Source organism: Stegodyphus dumicola, chromosome 4 (genome assembly GCF_044657685.1).
Source record: "Stegodyphus dumicola isolate Sdum_Otavi_A_Nest chromosome 4, ASM4465768v1".
NCBI lineage: Eukaryota > Metazoa > Arthropoda > Arachnida > Araneae > Eresidae > Stegodyphus > Stegodyphus dumicola.
Genome location: NC_140771.1, coordinates 26613466 through 26630257, shown reverse-complemented (window position 1 = coordinate 26630257; position 16792 = coordinate 26613466). Strand labels below are relative to the sequence as shown.

General features: G+C 30.9%; 1 protein-coding gene across 1 annotated transcript; it reads right to left on the bottom strand.

Annotated features, from left to right (window-relative positions):
* Positions 1-3337: 3337 nt before the first annotated feature.
* Positions 3338-14362, bottom strand: par-6 (partitioning defective protein 6). The gene is made up of 3 exons (XM_035356592.2): positions 14147-14362; positions 10396-10621; positions 3338-5862 (listed from the first exon to the last, which is right to left on the bottom strand). Exons 1-3 carry the CDS (start codon positions 14207-14209, stop codon positions 5192-5194), a joined length of 960 nt encoding a protein of 319 aa, XP_035212483.1. The 5' UTR covers positions 14210-14362; the 3' UTR covers positions 3338-5191.
* Between the last annotated feature and the right edge of the window lie 2430 nt (positions 14363-16792).

Here is a 16792-nt window from a genome sequence, read left to right as displayed (position 1 = left end):
ACCTGCCAGTACATCACCAAGCACTTTACCTTTGACTTAATTCTTATGAGCAGTCAACAATCTTAAAAGCTGTTACAATTCTTCTAAAAAGATGTCTCCTTCTTTGTTTTAAATTTTAATAATGCTCTTTTTCGATAAGGGAAGGTAGGAGATGCCTTTTTTTATATCCTTGGCAAATTCAAATTAGAGCAAGCATCATTTCTTTGATAATCATTCCTCCTGGAAAATTCTTGAGACGTCTGTTTATATTAATTTTTTATTGCATTTTCCATCAGATCATGATTTTGATAGATCTGCTTAGAAAGGGAGCAGAAGCATTCCATTATTTCTAGCAAATGATTATTATGGCAAAAAATCAAGTATATTGCACTGCTTCCTCAATCGAAGTGTACATGAAGGAAGATATGCAATGGAAATGTATCATCAATAATAGCCAACAAATTTACAGACTATGAATTAGGAACTGTTTCCACAGAAATCACCTGCCTTCTTATTTAGCACAGCTCGTATGAAGGCAGAGAAAAGTTGTGAAGAATAATAAATAATCCAACACAATTTTAAACATGATTGCTAAATATATGACAGAAGAAAAAAAAAATTTAATCGATTCACTGACATCGAAAATATATTTCATCGTCAAATGGCATCAATAGAATGTTCATAGGTGCCATTTAATACACAAATACTGGGGGGGGGGGATATCCCATTGTTTGTGCCCTTTCATTCAAAAGCCAGAGATTATGAATAATTACGATAGCAAGTCCTTTTCAGAGTCAAAGGATATTTAACAGATTCAGTACCAAGATATACAAAGTATAATATATACACTGTGACACATAAAGTGTTTTAAAATTTAAGAGGTGATACATGCTGTTTTTATTGTGCAAAGATAAGTGATTATATTACCTTTCTCCCGATTCATATACTGATCCACTTCCTATTCTGTCACTAATGATGATGCACAAATCATAAACCTGACGATTTAATTATGAATATTGAAAAGAGTGCAACATGTCTTTCTAGATAAAAATAAGTGTGTGTGTGTGATTATGGCAAAGCCTCAAGGGCTATCTGCCTAAGAGGAGGGATGCCTTCGTGGAGGACTTTCTAAGGGAAACTGGCTCGTATACACGCTACACATGGGGAAAACCACGAAAACGCCCTGCAGCCAGCCCGTTCGTGGGATTCAAACCTCGGACCGAACTACCAGTTTCAGTGACTTTACCGCTCGGCCGCTGGGGGGCAGATAAAAATAAGATCATTGGAGATATAGATATATATCATGTTAAGTATAATGCCTCTGGGGGAAATGACAAGGAGTAAAGAAAAAAGATCATCTCTTAGCCATTTAACTGAATACTTGAGAATTCCAGTATTACTATGAATTGCAAGTATCAAATGTAAAGTCATTATGTGAGAATCAAAGCCATACTGCAACTCCACAGCACATATGAATAAAACGCAAAAAGAAAATAAATGTAAAACTAATGCTGGTGCATGTGTAAACCACTACTTTCATATGCATATAATAAAATAGCCTGTATGTGTTTGCACTGCAAAAGACATGCATGTAGGGAAATGGAAAGCAACTTCCAATGCTTAACTGCATATATGCATTCTGTGATGACACTTGTCATCACAGACACTGCAGCAAAATTTTGCTGTTTTTGCAAAAGTTGGATTGTTGTTGATTCCACGTAACTCGATATGTGATTTATATGAACAAAAAAGTTGTATTGTAAAAAAAGGGGGAATTCTTTAGCTACAAAAAGAGAGATAAGTGAGCCAAGATGGTGCTACTGTCAAAACATGTTTTTCCCCTTTTCAAGTATCGTTTCAACATGATTCAAGAACTTCTCTCATCAAAGTTGTGAAAGTAAGTTAATTATTTGGTACAAGCTGAAGCTATGATAATTTAATTTTAAATTTTCATTTTTCTTATTTACATTCTGAATCGTGTGCTTATTTACCATAAATGAGTTCTCTTTCTTAAATAACGTATACTTGTGAATCATTGTTTGCAATTGTGTAAATATTAATAGTTATGTTACAAATCAGAATCAAAATAGTATATAATTTGAGTTTTGATTATTTTTATATGTAGTTAATATGAAGTGTGTATTTTTGGGTTGGTATTTTTGAAACATAATAATAAGAGTTACTGATGAAATATTTATTCTAAAGTGCAGCCATCACCAGTTTCAATATTTCTCAAATGGCCTTCACAGATTTAAGTTGTGCACTTCTGCCTTAATACTTTAAGTTAAAAAAAAGATGCAAATTTTAAAATAAAGACACTATTAAATAAAAAAAAAATAACACTTAACCCTTTGAAAACACTCATATACATGCCATGAAAGTATGAAACAAGTATGAACTCACTAAGTATCTCTATGTGGCTAAAACATAAAAAAACCTACTTGATTTTTTATGCTTCTTGAGAATCTGAATTGTTTTTTGGCATAATATTTATAAGAGTAATAATGATAATATATTTTAATGCAAGTAACACATATTTCTAATGGAGGAAAACATTTATACTTATTATTTCAATACATAGAAGTAAAATTATTTGAATATATGTTAAAATAATTTTATTCAGAAACAATGAATTAATTTAACAAAACTAAAAATACAACTGAAAGCTTTCCTTTTCAAAACTGAAAGTATAAGCTTTTTATTGATGGCGAAAGTATAAACCGAAAAATAATCAAATTTGGTAACAAAGCTTTATATGATAAATGGATAGTTTTATTCACACAGAAAATTAATTCTTTGTAAATATTTAAATATTCTTAAACATTTATTCTTTTCTTTTTAATTTGAGAAATCAAAGCATCTCTATAAATCTACATTTATCTCACTGAAACACTGAACACGCTTGTAGACAATTCATATAAAAGTCTATTATCATCTTGAATAATGATTTAAATGATTATAGGATTTTAAATAGTAAATAAATGAGTGAAATATTTTTTGTTTTCATTATAATCCTCTCTCACAAGAGCCAATATGAAGAATGCTGTTTGGTTAAGAGAAGAAAAGAATTATGCTGATGATTAATATGTGTTAATAAAAATACATTACATAGCAGATAAAATATAGGCTAGTAATGAGTTGGTTAATACATTGATTTCAATAAATATCAATCTGACACATGTATTTTAAAATTTATGCATATTTATACTTAATAGGGTACAAATCACAAGTAACATCTTGATTTTGAAGTATAGAAAATTACCATTTATGTCTAAAAGCAGCTTTGTTAACTAACTGCAGAATGTGCGACAAAAAGAAATCATTACTTCTACAAATTTAACTTGCACAAAAATTACCATTAACAGGTTAATAATGAAATTTTATTTAAAAATAAAAAAAAAAGTATTTTTATTTTGTTTACAAAATTGATGAAATGCTTGTTACCAAATGCATCATTACAAATATTCAAGACGCAGTTAATTTTTCAGAAATATTTTTTAAGTATAGGATATAAAGAACATGATGTAGTAAAATAACGTCTATATAATAAATCTTCTCACATCTTTCACACAAAATCTAGAAAACTCTAAAATATCAACCATACGTTATCATGCACAATCCATATTCATAAAAAATGCAAGGTATATATATACATAACCTTAAAAATTCATAAATTCTAACATGATAAATAAGTTATGTGAGCAAAATCCTTTAGCATAGTTTCAACAGCTTTATTACATTTTTTGTTTTTATAACAATAAATTATTCACTTAGATTCAATATTAAAGTTTAAATGATCAGATCTTGATTTAAAATTAAAAAACAAATTTTTTGTTTTTTTCATTTCTATGAGTAAGAAATTCTAGCTTATTTCGTGTTATATACAAAACTGTGATAGTGCTACATTGAAAATAATTATATGGACTAGAGATTCTATAAGTTAGCTGTCTTCTTCATTAACAAAATTATCTGGCTTCAAATAACAGATGCAATAATATTTTGTCATTAAAAAAGGTTAGAATTTAACTAGATAAAAATGCATAACTTATATCTTAATACATCAAAACTGAAGGGGATCAAACTTTCAAACTATTGCATTTATAAACATATTTTTATTAAATACAGAAAGGATCAGAATTGCTGGTTTTTACATGAAGTTATATTTTAGGAGTTAAATATTTTTTTTTTTACAAATTTTACATAATAGTGTTTTACATTATTCAAATATATAATAATTCATTACTTTTCTTTTTTTTTTCTATCAATACAATATTTTAAAACTTAAAATACTCATTTGTTACAGGATAACTCACACTGTTTTAAAATACAATTTTTTATCAGTTTCTGTTCACAAACTGCTAAATCACATCCATACAGTCATTCATGTAATTTTCAAAATACAATCATACGTAATGAGACAAACATAGATAAAAATTGCTGCAAATAATAACCCCATAACAAACAGCATATGATGTTAGCAAAGAAGTTCTCACTACTCAAGATACAAAAAAGTTAGTTACAAATACCAGGTAAGAGATTGGGCTTTCTTTGTTAATTTGAGGATGCAGAACAGTTGAGAGCAACAGATAAAATGATTGTTTTTGGTATATAGTTAATGAAAGTTAACATGCAAATGAAGGCAGGCAGGAAGGTTTAGTAGCATTGAAGTTCTGTTATAAAGATGGTGGACTCCAGGGAAATCATAAGAGCCTTCCTAAATATAAAAAGGATGCATATTTGTTCTTTTAACAATGAAACAGGAGATACTTTTAATTTCATATGTGAATATTATACAAAAATAGAATTATAGGCTGCACAAATCAAAAATAAAAATAGATCTAGAATTTAAAGTTTGGAGTTATGAACACTGATATATGCAATGATTGAAAATCCAAGAGACTTCAGTCAAAAAGGCACTAAAGGTATGGAAAACAACAAATGGGCAATACTATTTTGAGAACAAGGAATTCATTTTTCAGTATTTTCCTGACTTTTTGCCAGAAATTATGTACTTTTAATCAAATCTCATTTTGTACTAGCACAGTTATATGGAAAATATACATTATTCCCATAAAGGAGAACACTTATCATTCATTTCACATACCACAGATAAAAATATTATAAAACATATTCCACTGTTCTTCAAAACAAGATTACCCAACATTATGAAAATAATGTTAAGTTCTTTACAGAGAAGGATGCACAAAAAGCATCAAAGAGTAACAACCCCATCATCTTCAGAAATGGACGGTCTCTCAGGTGTGTCTTGACACATAGAGGCTGTGTGGTCTCTAATTTCATCTTCCTCGTAATGATCATCATCACTAGGCAGTGACTGATTGGAATGTTGAGACCCATGAGACATTTGTGATGAATGACCAACCGAGCCTCGCCGTGGAAAACCTACGCTTGACTGGTTGGCAGGACGGATAGTAATTATTAAGTTTGAAGAATTAGCTACCATCATATCAGTAACCTGATCGAGAGTCTTTCCTGCAACTTCTATGCCATTTACTTCCAGAACTTCATCATTCACAGCTAACAATCCAGTGCTCTCAGCAAGACCACCTGGAACTAATCGTGATATGAAAATTCCAGGTACCTTCTCAAGACCAAGTTGAGGTGTGACACGTACACTTGTACCATCACGAATATAAAATCCCAGAGGTTTATCAGACCCATGCTTTACGAGTCTCACCCTACGGCAGGTTTCTGGAACAACATCCACATCAATTATGGATGACACCTGACGAAAATCCTCTGGCAGGCTAATGGATATATGTGGACGGTTTTTAGGTACTACAGAAGGTAATAAGTACTGGCCAAGAAACTTTTTCCGTTTCCCAGAACTTCCATAACCATTGAGCTCTTCACAACTTTCTCCTAAATTAAAAACAAATACTGAATTCATGATTTTAAAATAATAAAGAAAGGTGTTTCACAGTTTGGAAATAAAGTCTTATAATACAAAAGCAAAGATTACTTAATTCAGTAACAACAAATATCAGAAATCTTCAACATTTAAGAGTTTCATATGCACACATAAGAATTCTTCATTTAAGCAAATGCTATACATTTTCCACTTAGTAAAAAAAAAAAAAAAAAAAAAAAAAAAAAACTTCATAACATACACAAAAAATATTTCTACTTTAGGAATAACTGTACACATGATAGTATTATAATGCCTATTCAAATGACAGAGATTAATAAAATTAATGTTACAATACATACTTACTAAAGTACATTCCGAGGTCAAAAATTCATTTTCAACATTTTCTTTTCAATAAGAAAAGAAAGAAAATTTTTTCTTCTCATAAGAATAGCATATGAAATCAATAAAAGAATACTGATGTTAAAATTATGCAAAACTAGGATTATTTGATTTGTCAAAAAAAAAAAAAAAAAAAAAAAAAAAAAAAACACATCCCTATACCAGTAGTCTCAAATTGAAATGGCCAAATGCACGATCAGAAAACAGCTGACAGTTCACAGCATTTTTTTAACAAAACAAAAAAATTTCATTTGCCATTTCAATTATTAAATACTTATCAAAACATACATGAGCATAAATAGTAATTACACAAAAATAATTCAAATTTATTTTCTATACAAAGTCTAAAAGTCGATACCTGAAAGAAATTTCTTTTGGTTATACATTAATTCAAACATATTGACAGTTAAATATTGAACTTTAGACTGGTATTTAATTCAGATAATTCTAATATGTTGAATTAATCACTAAATAATTTATTTTTAATCTAAACCAGTACACTAGAATACAAAACTTGTAAGCTGCCAGCTAGCTGTCGCAATGAATTTGCTGACTGTACCAATGTGAGAAATCCTCTCGCTTTACCTTGCCCGTAGCTTGGTTTATAAGCAACAAATAACAAAGATAAAGCCCCAACCTATTCATTCTATCTTTTCCCCTTCAGTAGTAGTCACACACATAAAATTCAATCCATATCTTTATGCCTCAACAACAATAAACACTGATTTGAAAAAACAAGTACATATTAAAAATATTAACCAGCTGTATTAAATTTCTTGGAAGGGGGGGTCACAATGTGGCCCACAAGTTTGAGACCACTGCTCTAGACAACCAATTACTACCCCAAGTTAAGGCATTTGGATGTACAATTAAGAAGATGCAAGCCAATGGAGAAGGTATGATGATTTTATAAAGAACTTTTATGATTCATTATCCAAACAGTGCACTTTTTAATAGCAATCTGGTACCAGAGCATCACTGTAGATCAAGTTCATGCGTTCATACTAAATATGTTCCTTACTGATAATGCCCATTACCAACACAATGTTGCATGATGTCATACTGCAAGGGTTGTCAAAAAATGGTTCCATGGACATGATGGTGAATTTTACTTTACCATAGCCATCAAATTTAGTTGACGTGAACCCAACTGAACATATGAGATTCAAATTGCCAAAATCAATTCAAGCCACATCATCACCATTTCAAAATAATGCTCTAACACCTTCTGTTAAGATCACAGTATTATACAATCTACAATAAATATCATCCCGGTAAAATCCTAGTATACGGTGCAGCCTTGGCGCGATTTTGAAAATTATCGCCAACACCAAAATGACCCGTTTAACTACTCATCATAGATGTCTCGTTTACTGCTCATCATAAAGTCGCCAAATCCCTTGTGCACCGGATACTAGGATTAAAACATCATCCCTTCATTGAGCTGAAGTCTCACAAACTTGCCTTTGTTTCGCAATCTAAAGAAAAATATTATTACCCCATATCTATGGACAATACATATGAAGACTTATCATCGATACATGAAACCACAAATAATAGTGAATAATATATAAAACAGAATATTTATGCAACAAATAAACCTGCAGTACTGTTCTGCTATCAGGACCGGATCCAAAAATGTATATATGTAAGCACTAATGTATGTTTGTGTATACATATATGCACACACATGCATACAACATGAGCATGCATTTATACATTTCTGATTCGGGTCCTAATAACAGAACAGTACCAAACAGCACTCAAATGTAAGTCATAAATTATGCAAGTGAGACATTATTAACATTCAATAAATTAATATAAAAGTATTCTATGCATTTGAAATGCATTATATATAGTATTATTATATAAAATAACATCAAGTATATCGTATATTACAGTATACGCTCTCTCATACTTATAAAAGTAACAAATTCAGACATTTTACCTTGATCCATAGAAGACATGTGAAAAATGAAGAAGTGCAGTTCTTGCACTGTATAGCATAACATTCTCCTTCAAACAGCATGCTAGTAAATTTCAAATACTTGTAACATCAGATGACTTCTGAATTAGTACTTGTAACATCATTAATCTTACATTTTAGGTCCCTTATTGTGGTAAACAAGAATTGCTAAGAGATCTGTGGTAATATGTTACTACTGTAGGATAAATGCAAAAAGCAAATGCTGAAGAAAGTTTAAAAAGAAATCCAGAAACGGAAACTCCAATACTTTGTGACCACTGAAACCAAAATTCCCTTCTGAAATATTTGTGACCAATAGGCTGATATGTGAGGTCAGAATCTAGATTACATATACTGTTCCAAAAGAACATTATTTCAAGGGACAGTAATTCTATTATGCTGCTACCTCCTAAAATCGTTTATAATAGAAATTGAAATAAATTTCGTTCAGCAATCTGAGCAAAATATTATATTTCTCCCTTAAAGACAGAACCACCTGCCACTCCTTCTCTTCAAAGAAACATATTTCTTCAGTAGCAGATTCCTTTGGTTTCTCTTTTTTTCTTAACCTTCTGGCTGATCATCCCGCGATTTCCATGGGCAACTCAAATGTAGCAAAATTTGCTCATCCCGCAGACATATGTTTTTCTTCCTTTATTGAGGAGCACATCCCATTCCCCCCCCCCGTTTAACCATTGAAATAAATTATATACAGTATTAGGCGTTTAGTTTACGTTTTAGCTAACAGCTATTGTAAGTAGTCCACTAAATTGTGGCATTTGAAGGCAGGTGGTATTAGCGCTCAAACTTCACTTTTTGCTGTTTTTTCTTATAGAAATGGCTGCTAGAAAACATTTAGCGATTATCTTGATTACTTAATTAAATTATTGAATTATTAATTAGATTAATAATTAGATTGATTATTAATTAGATTTATTGAATCTGGTACAAAGACTGTGAAGTTGGACTTTGCCTGGAACCCTGTTTTGAACTCGATCATACTAAACTGCATTTCTAAAGTATTTTTCCCTCAGCGTTTTATATTTTCTTTAATTTTATACATTTTACTTTTTTATATTATGCAATAAATAGAAATTAACTGTAATTCGACTGTAATTTATTTTTAAAATAAGATTTTTTTGGTGATAACATCTGAAATTGGTTTTTCTGGCAATAGTAGTTTCAATACTTAGTTTCTCATGATAAAAATCTATATAAAAAATACTTTCTAGAAAGAAAAAGTGCATTTTTCAATTCTCCAATATATATAGATTTAAAATGTGAAAAAATAATAAATAAATAAATAAATAAAAACCATGCAATTTTGGTCCACAAATTGAGCAGTGAGAGAGTTAATAATAATTGTTTTTATAACCATAACTCTCAAGACCACATTTTTCATCTAATCAGCTTTTTCCCACTTCCTTTCTTTTTATTTGCAATGGATTTTACAACTTTGATTTACCAAGAGATGAATTATTATCTTGTGTCTTTAAGAAAAATATTTATTCTTCACAAAGAAAGATTGTTAGAATAATCACCTTATAAAATTAAAATACAATGTGAAGCCAAAACAGCTATGCAGCCACTTTTCATACTAGGAAAAAAAAAGATATCCCAATGCACACACAATAGTTGGAAATTGTACTCTTTTTGTTACTGCTACACAGTTCATTTACTTCACAGGCTATAAGCAGATAAGTCTATTGAGTTTTACAAACTAAAATTTGCTTCAAAGGCTATTCAAATGGTTGAATGGAATAATCATAGAACAATGTATGCACCAACTCTTTGTTAGCTCAAATTACAATGAATCAATACAAAAGAACTGTGGAAATTGATGAAAATAAATTTACAAGAAGAAAATGACATAGGTTGGGTCTTTTTCATGAAATTAGAGAATGCTTCTTGTTGCTGCTACTGATTGTTACTATTTATCTAGTATCGAGACAAAGAGAAGGGGAAAAAAGCCAATGTGCCAATATGGTGCTGAAAATGTACGATATAGTTTCTAACGGAAAAGTACAAAAACCACAAATGTGATTAAACGTGATAATTTGCATAGATGTCTGAAGCCTAAATATTGCATATAAAAATTTGCAATAAATAAGAGTAGTATAACTTCCAGAACATATGAAAGATTCACAAACATTTCTAAAATCATGGAAAAAATTCTCACCTTTTTTCTGTATTATTAGCCTAAGAAGTGGCCATGCAGAATTAATTGCTCTTGCTAAATTGTCATCATTGTTGATAGGCAGTAAATCACCATGTATAGGATCTGTGTAACAAATCGTGAAAGGAATTTCATGCAGCTTATGAAATTTTTCAATTAAATTATAAAACTCTTCAAATGTTGTTAATTCACTTCTGTCCAATGAAAATCGGCGAAACTCTGCATCAAGCTGAAAAGGAAAAGTTTTTTTTTTTTTTTTTTTTAATTATGATCAATGCACTTAAAGGTAAATAAACACAGAATAAAGTGACAAGGAAAGGTTAAAAAAGATTCACAGTACACAGTTAACAGCAATTCAAATCAAAGTGGATCAATCATGGATATGGATTTAACTCTATGGATACCTGCAATTTTCACCAAAACAGAGCACAGAAATAAAAAAATTCATTCAATTTGTAAGAAACTTGTGTGTTTGCTTGAAAGAAAACTAATGCCAAATCAAGCTTGAGTTTGCTAGCCGGTTTATTTCCTGTATCTTAATTATACAGTCAAAAATCTTTAATCCGGACTCGTCGAGACTTTCATGATTCTGGATTATAGATCATCAATTTAAATCTGGTAAGATGGCATGCAGAAATTACAAAATTAAAAATATGAAAAAATAATTTACAAAATAAAGAGCAATTATGATCTAAAGGATATCAAAATTTACAAAAAAAAAAAAAAAAGCTTAATATTTATTTGTTTACTTTATTAAACATTTCTTTCAATGCGCGCATGCATAAAGCATGCATTACGCATAGTCGAAATTAGAAAATTGCAACCAGAAAATTATTTGACGTGTATTCGTGATATTTATAATGACGAGGAATTTGATTTAAATCATATCAAAGACAGAGTACATTGAGATGAAATACTACATTTAGTAAGGAATTATAAGCAGAATAAAATAAAAACATCCGCCCTGAAGAACCGGATAGTGCTGACAGATCAACTTCCAGTTCATTGCGTGCCGCGACATTCCATATCAGAAGCAAGATCTTTTTTTAATATAATAAATTTAATAGTTGCTGCTGGACAAACATTTCTACATGGGGGTTCATGGGATGAGAGCTCCTAGCATGCTTTCCCTCCATAGACTGATATTTATTTTCTAAAATCTTGTACAAAAGCCATAACTTGTTGACTGTTGAATATGCACTTACTGTAAATGCTGACATATCTCTTTCATATACACAGTGAACAGACCATTGTCATCGTCAGGTCCTTGTGAATAGTATACGCTAGACAGACTTGTTGTGTCTCCAGTCTTTTGAAAGTGATTTGTTGGCTATTGTACAGCCAGGCATATGTTAAAAAAAGTATTAGATGCATGTAAAATTGGTGATTTCATTGTTAGATATTGATTTTAGTCTGGTAACTTTATCTTCTTCATTGTTAGGTAATGAATTTAATCTGGTAATCTTATTTATTTATTTTATAACTCAAATCAACAGGATTGCAGGATATTTCTCTGTTATGCACTATTTGCTTTTGAATACTATTCATTTTTAAAACTAAGTAATTAAAAAAAAAGAATATATTTTACTTTGATTACATTGAAGTGCTCCTTGAAGAGTTCGTGTTAAAATCTTTCATTATACCGAAGTTTCAATTATACTTCAATGATTGTGATCACAGCTGAAAAGTACAATTTAGGCTTTTTTTTTTTTTTTCAATTTGGAACAAAAAGAGAAAATGTCCATTTTCTCTTTTTGGTGTATGGGTATGGATTTGATTATGAATAAAGTTGATAAATTTTTTTTCTTTTTTTTTTTTGTATGTGCAATGAAGAGACCCAGCTGCTATATTGCCGGTGCACAGTGACGAGTGTGCAGTTCTCCGATGTGAAACATATTTAAAGACCCATAAAAATGAGTCATATTAAAGATATTTGATATTTATCATGAGCAATAAGAGCTATTTCACATTTACTTGAAGTACAGTACTAACATATATCCATTAATATGTTCCAAGACTTACCATGGAATAATGGCACACATTATATATTCTTGTTATATATGTAATTAAGCTTGATAACTTATGCAAATATGACATTACAAACAACCAAATGAAGAAATAACAAAATAATTTCTACTACAATGCCTCATATATTGTACTACTAAAAAAGTGATGTGAAATATATTCTGCATTAAAGTATATTCTCTCTTGCATTTATGTAAATAAAAAATTCTTGATACTTTAACTTAATCTGTAGTAAAAGATGAGGAAGAAATGTAGTTCTTATATTACATTTCTCACTTGCCTTTGTGGTTTAAGTTACCCCTTACTTACTTGGAAATTAGATAATGCTATATTTTTGTTCTAAAATTTAGCAGGATTTTATATAAATGGATATATCTTAACAAAATTACAGAATGACAGTAAGTTTAATTATCATACTTTATAGAATAAACATATTTAAATACATCTATACCACAGTAAAATGTTACATTTTGTTAGGCAACTTGCCTTGAATTCTAATAAAAATCATTGCTACTCTCATCAAATATTCACCTGTATTTCTTAATATATATCCTAAATTTATGAAAGGTATATATTATGTTATGATAAAAATAAGAACTTAAGTTTTTTCTTGCATTAATGAAACACTAATAGTTTCTAAACATTTGTGACATTACTAATCTTAGATTTCGGTGCCCTTTTTGTAGTAAATCAGATCGGGAAAATCAGGATTTTATGATCAGGAAAGGTGCGATCACATATTAACGAAAAGAGGCTTAATGGTAAGAAGCAGATTTAAAAAGAGACATGGAAACAAAAATTACAGTTCAGTCACAGCCCTAATTTTTTTTTACATTTTGAAACTTAAGAAAAATTCTTTTCCCCTTACTTTAAAAAATGGATAAGAGAGTATAGCGCTATTATATTTTTGGTATTTTTTTAAATCTGCTTCATACAGAAGAGGCATAATAAAGTATTGACGATGCAATGCAACACCAGGAAAAAGTATTTATGGGACAACCCACGAGAATCCTTCTAATTTTAGGATTCTGGTGCTAAGTTTGTGCATACCGCCAAGTCAGTGAAATTCTTTTTTTCTTGCTAACAATATTTGCTGGACACATAAGGAGAATGAATAAGTTCATAGCACTGCTACTGTGATAAATGATATGAATTTTATAATGTCGAATACTAACTTATAATTGTGTACCTAAAACATTCACTGCAATTTAAATAAATGAGTATATCAAAATAAATAATTCTTTTGAACGCAGCGAAATAAAAAATTCATGCAGTTATACTGTTTTTATATATGTAAAAGTTATGCATCATTTTCTTTATTTAATATGAAAGCGGAGCTTTCCTTTATAAAACTGTTGACATGAAAATATATGCATGGGTAGACCATTTAATCCGGTATTACAAACGTTAAAATACGAAGCAGATACGATCTTACCCTTCAAAAATAATAATTTTGTTATGAATTTTAAAGTGCATTATTAATACAATGCACATATCCTTCACTATGGTATGCTTGGCAAACATTCCCCCACTTCCCGGAAAGGATGACAGGTGTCAACACACACTGAGCATGAAAAATTTAAGTCTAAGATAATACAATTCACTAGTTACAGTATGAAACTTTTTGTTGCTTAGTAAAATTTAAAATTATTAGTAACTTGGTAAATTAAGAGATAGATTACTTTAATAAGTTGTGACAGATTACTTAAATAATTTATGATATACACACCTTGCTTTTAACAGATACATAATTTGACACAGCGCGATTTGTAGCTTTGGGAGTTTTCAGCATTATTATATGATTTGCTATACTAAGAAATTCATCAAAATTTTATGGGATAACACAAGAAGAAAACAAATAACATAAAAAGAAACACATTAAAGCCTTAATTTACTCCATGACCACCGTCTCAGCCGCAACTCCTTTCAACATTTATGACGTCATCAGGTTAAAATCCAGTCAACCGTAAATCGCAGAATGAGTAATAAAATCAATATCAACCACACCCTACTAAATATCAATCGTAATTTAAAAATATTCTTAATAAATATTTTATATGTTGCAAAATAATAGTAATGAAAGCATAATTTCAAGGCGTCATAAACTTTTATTTAATTAGGTCTTAGGTTTTTAAAGAAATTTTTCTGATGTCAGTTCAAAAGTAACTTAGTAAAGTAGTAGAAGTAACTTAGTAAAAGAAAATGATCACCTCGATGAAATTCAATTAAATTTTCTTACAATAATATGATTCGAATAGCCTAATATACTACTAGTAAACAGATCCTAGGATAGATGTATTTTTAGATTTTTAATATTTGGCGAGTGCATCGTTCTCAGAAGACTTTAGAGAAGCTTCGTTATCACACCTAGCGACGCGCAGCACTAGAAACTTTTCCATGAAAAGAAACTTTTTTCCCTCCGTCTCTGACCCTCAGAGCATTCTTAGTCGAAATAGCATCTCTGGAATCGATGTTTCAGTTAGCCCGGACATTTTGCAACTGAATTGAAAATGTCCTTCATCTGTTTTGGAATTGGAAATGCCCTTCATTTGTTGCTTCATTAGCTTTGTCCTTCATTGGTTTTGCTCCCAAAAATTCATTTTCGCGTATGTCAACCAGTCAGATACCCGATTGCCAACATTTGGGAAATGGTTCTTTCAGTACGCTTTAGTAATTAGTAGATGAGGTATCTGTTTTATGCTTCCTTCAAAATTTTCATCAGAAGATATAAAGATGCATCCTCTTTCCAATCTATATATATTATTAAATAATCTTAATTAATTACGTGAACAAAAGTCACAAAAATCTCATGAATTTAGTACTGTGCTAGAACGGGCATGTAGCACAGAGTCATGTCTCTCTTTCTCCCTTACTTTTTCTTTGACGCAAAAGCAACGTGTAATGTTAAAAAAAAGTTTTTTTTTTTTTTTTTTTTTTTTTTTTTTTAGAAATGCACAGCGTAGGTTATAATTCCAACTAATGACCTCCAAGTTTACAAGAACTCACCGCTCACTTTATGTCTTCGAAGTCAGCTAAAATTTGCGCATTTTGCATCTTCCAATCTGCGCATGACAGAGAAAGACCCTGTTCTTTGAGAGAAAGTCACAATAAATTTCTCACAGTACCCTCCCTTCATCCAAGAACCGAAGGTAAAAGGAATTAGATGCTATCGTGGGTTGAACTCTACTTGCCCACTAGAATAATGTGTTCTAACAGCAGTTGAAGTTGCAAACAGTGGAGATGATTACAAAGCTATTATGAGGAATGTTGTTTATCCATCGAAATGTTACCGATTGAGCTTTGACGAGCATATTAAAGGTTGTTTTCAGGCAATCCTGTAGTAACATACATCATATTATTATATGTAGGCGTATAATTCTAAATTAATTATACTAGTCAACATAATTTATATATTGATAGCATCAGACTTTTAAAATTATTTATTACTATCTGCTTCCTAACGATTATATAATTACGTACAGTGGTACCTCGACATACGTGTTTAATTCGTTTCGTAACCTTGCTCGAATGTCAAATTGCTCGTATCTCAAAGCAATTTTCCACATTAAAATTAATCGAAATGCCATTAATCCGTTCCAGATCCCAAAACACGACCTCAGTTGTTTCTTAAGTGTTTTTAAGTAAGAATCAAAAACAAGAAGAAACATTTATTAATAAATAACAAATACATATTCTATAAAAACATAATTAAAAGAAAAAGTGAAGTGCCTACGGAAGAGCTTAATTTTTGTCACTGGTCTTCGCTTTTTTCGTCATGATCTGCTTATTTCCACCCGCAGATCATTTAAAAAAACTTTCCAAGGAGGTTTGTTTCTTCCTTCGTGTCAAGTATGCACGACTAGTTGCAACGTTTTCGCGGTGATTTTTATCCACGAACTCTACAACTTTCTCCCACATTCCCAAGACCTGTTTTATATCTCTTGTAGCGATAACCTCCTGCACCTCTGGCTCCTCTTCAAAACTCATTTTTCGTTAACCCAACGTATGCTGCTGCAAATACAGATCGTGTAACTCCTCGGTTGTCAGCTCCTGAGACTGTTGTTCGACGAGTTCGTTGACATCTCTCCCATCCACCTCCAGACTCATGGATTTTCCCAGAGAAACAAGCTCCTCTACCTATGCCACTTCGGGTTCCAATCCTTCGAAGGCCCTTTCAGTAACAGCCTCAGGCCACAGCTTCTTCCATGCAGAGGTTAAGGTCCTCGTTGTAACACCCAGCCAGGCCTGATCAATAATTCCTAGGCATATGACGATCTTAAAGTGGCCTTTCCAGAACTCTCGAAGGGTAAGGTTTCTGTTCTCCGTCACCTCAAAGCAGCCCCAAAAAATGTGCTTGGTGTACAATTTCTTAAAA

Bases quoted from the DNA above. Each gene is read 5' to 3' on its own strand.
- par-6 (XM_035356592.2), bottom strand. From the start codon at position 14,209: ATGCTGAAAACTCCCAAAGCTACAAATCGCGCTGTGTCAAATTATGTA. The intron at 10,622-14,146 runs GTGTGTATATCA...TTTCCTTTTCAG, and splicing joins ATGTATCTGTTAAAAGCAAG to CTTGATGCAGAGTTTCGCCG. The intron at 5,863-10,395 runs GTGAGAATTTTT...TTTTTAATTTAG, and splicing joins GCTAATAATACAGAAAAAAG to GAGAAAGTTGTGAAGAGCTC.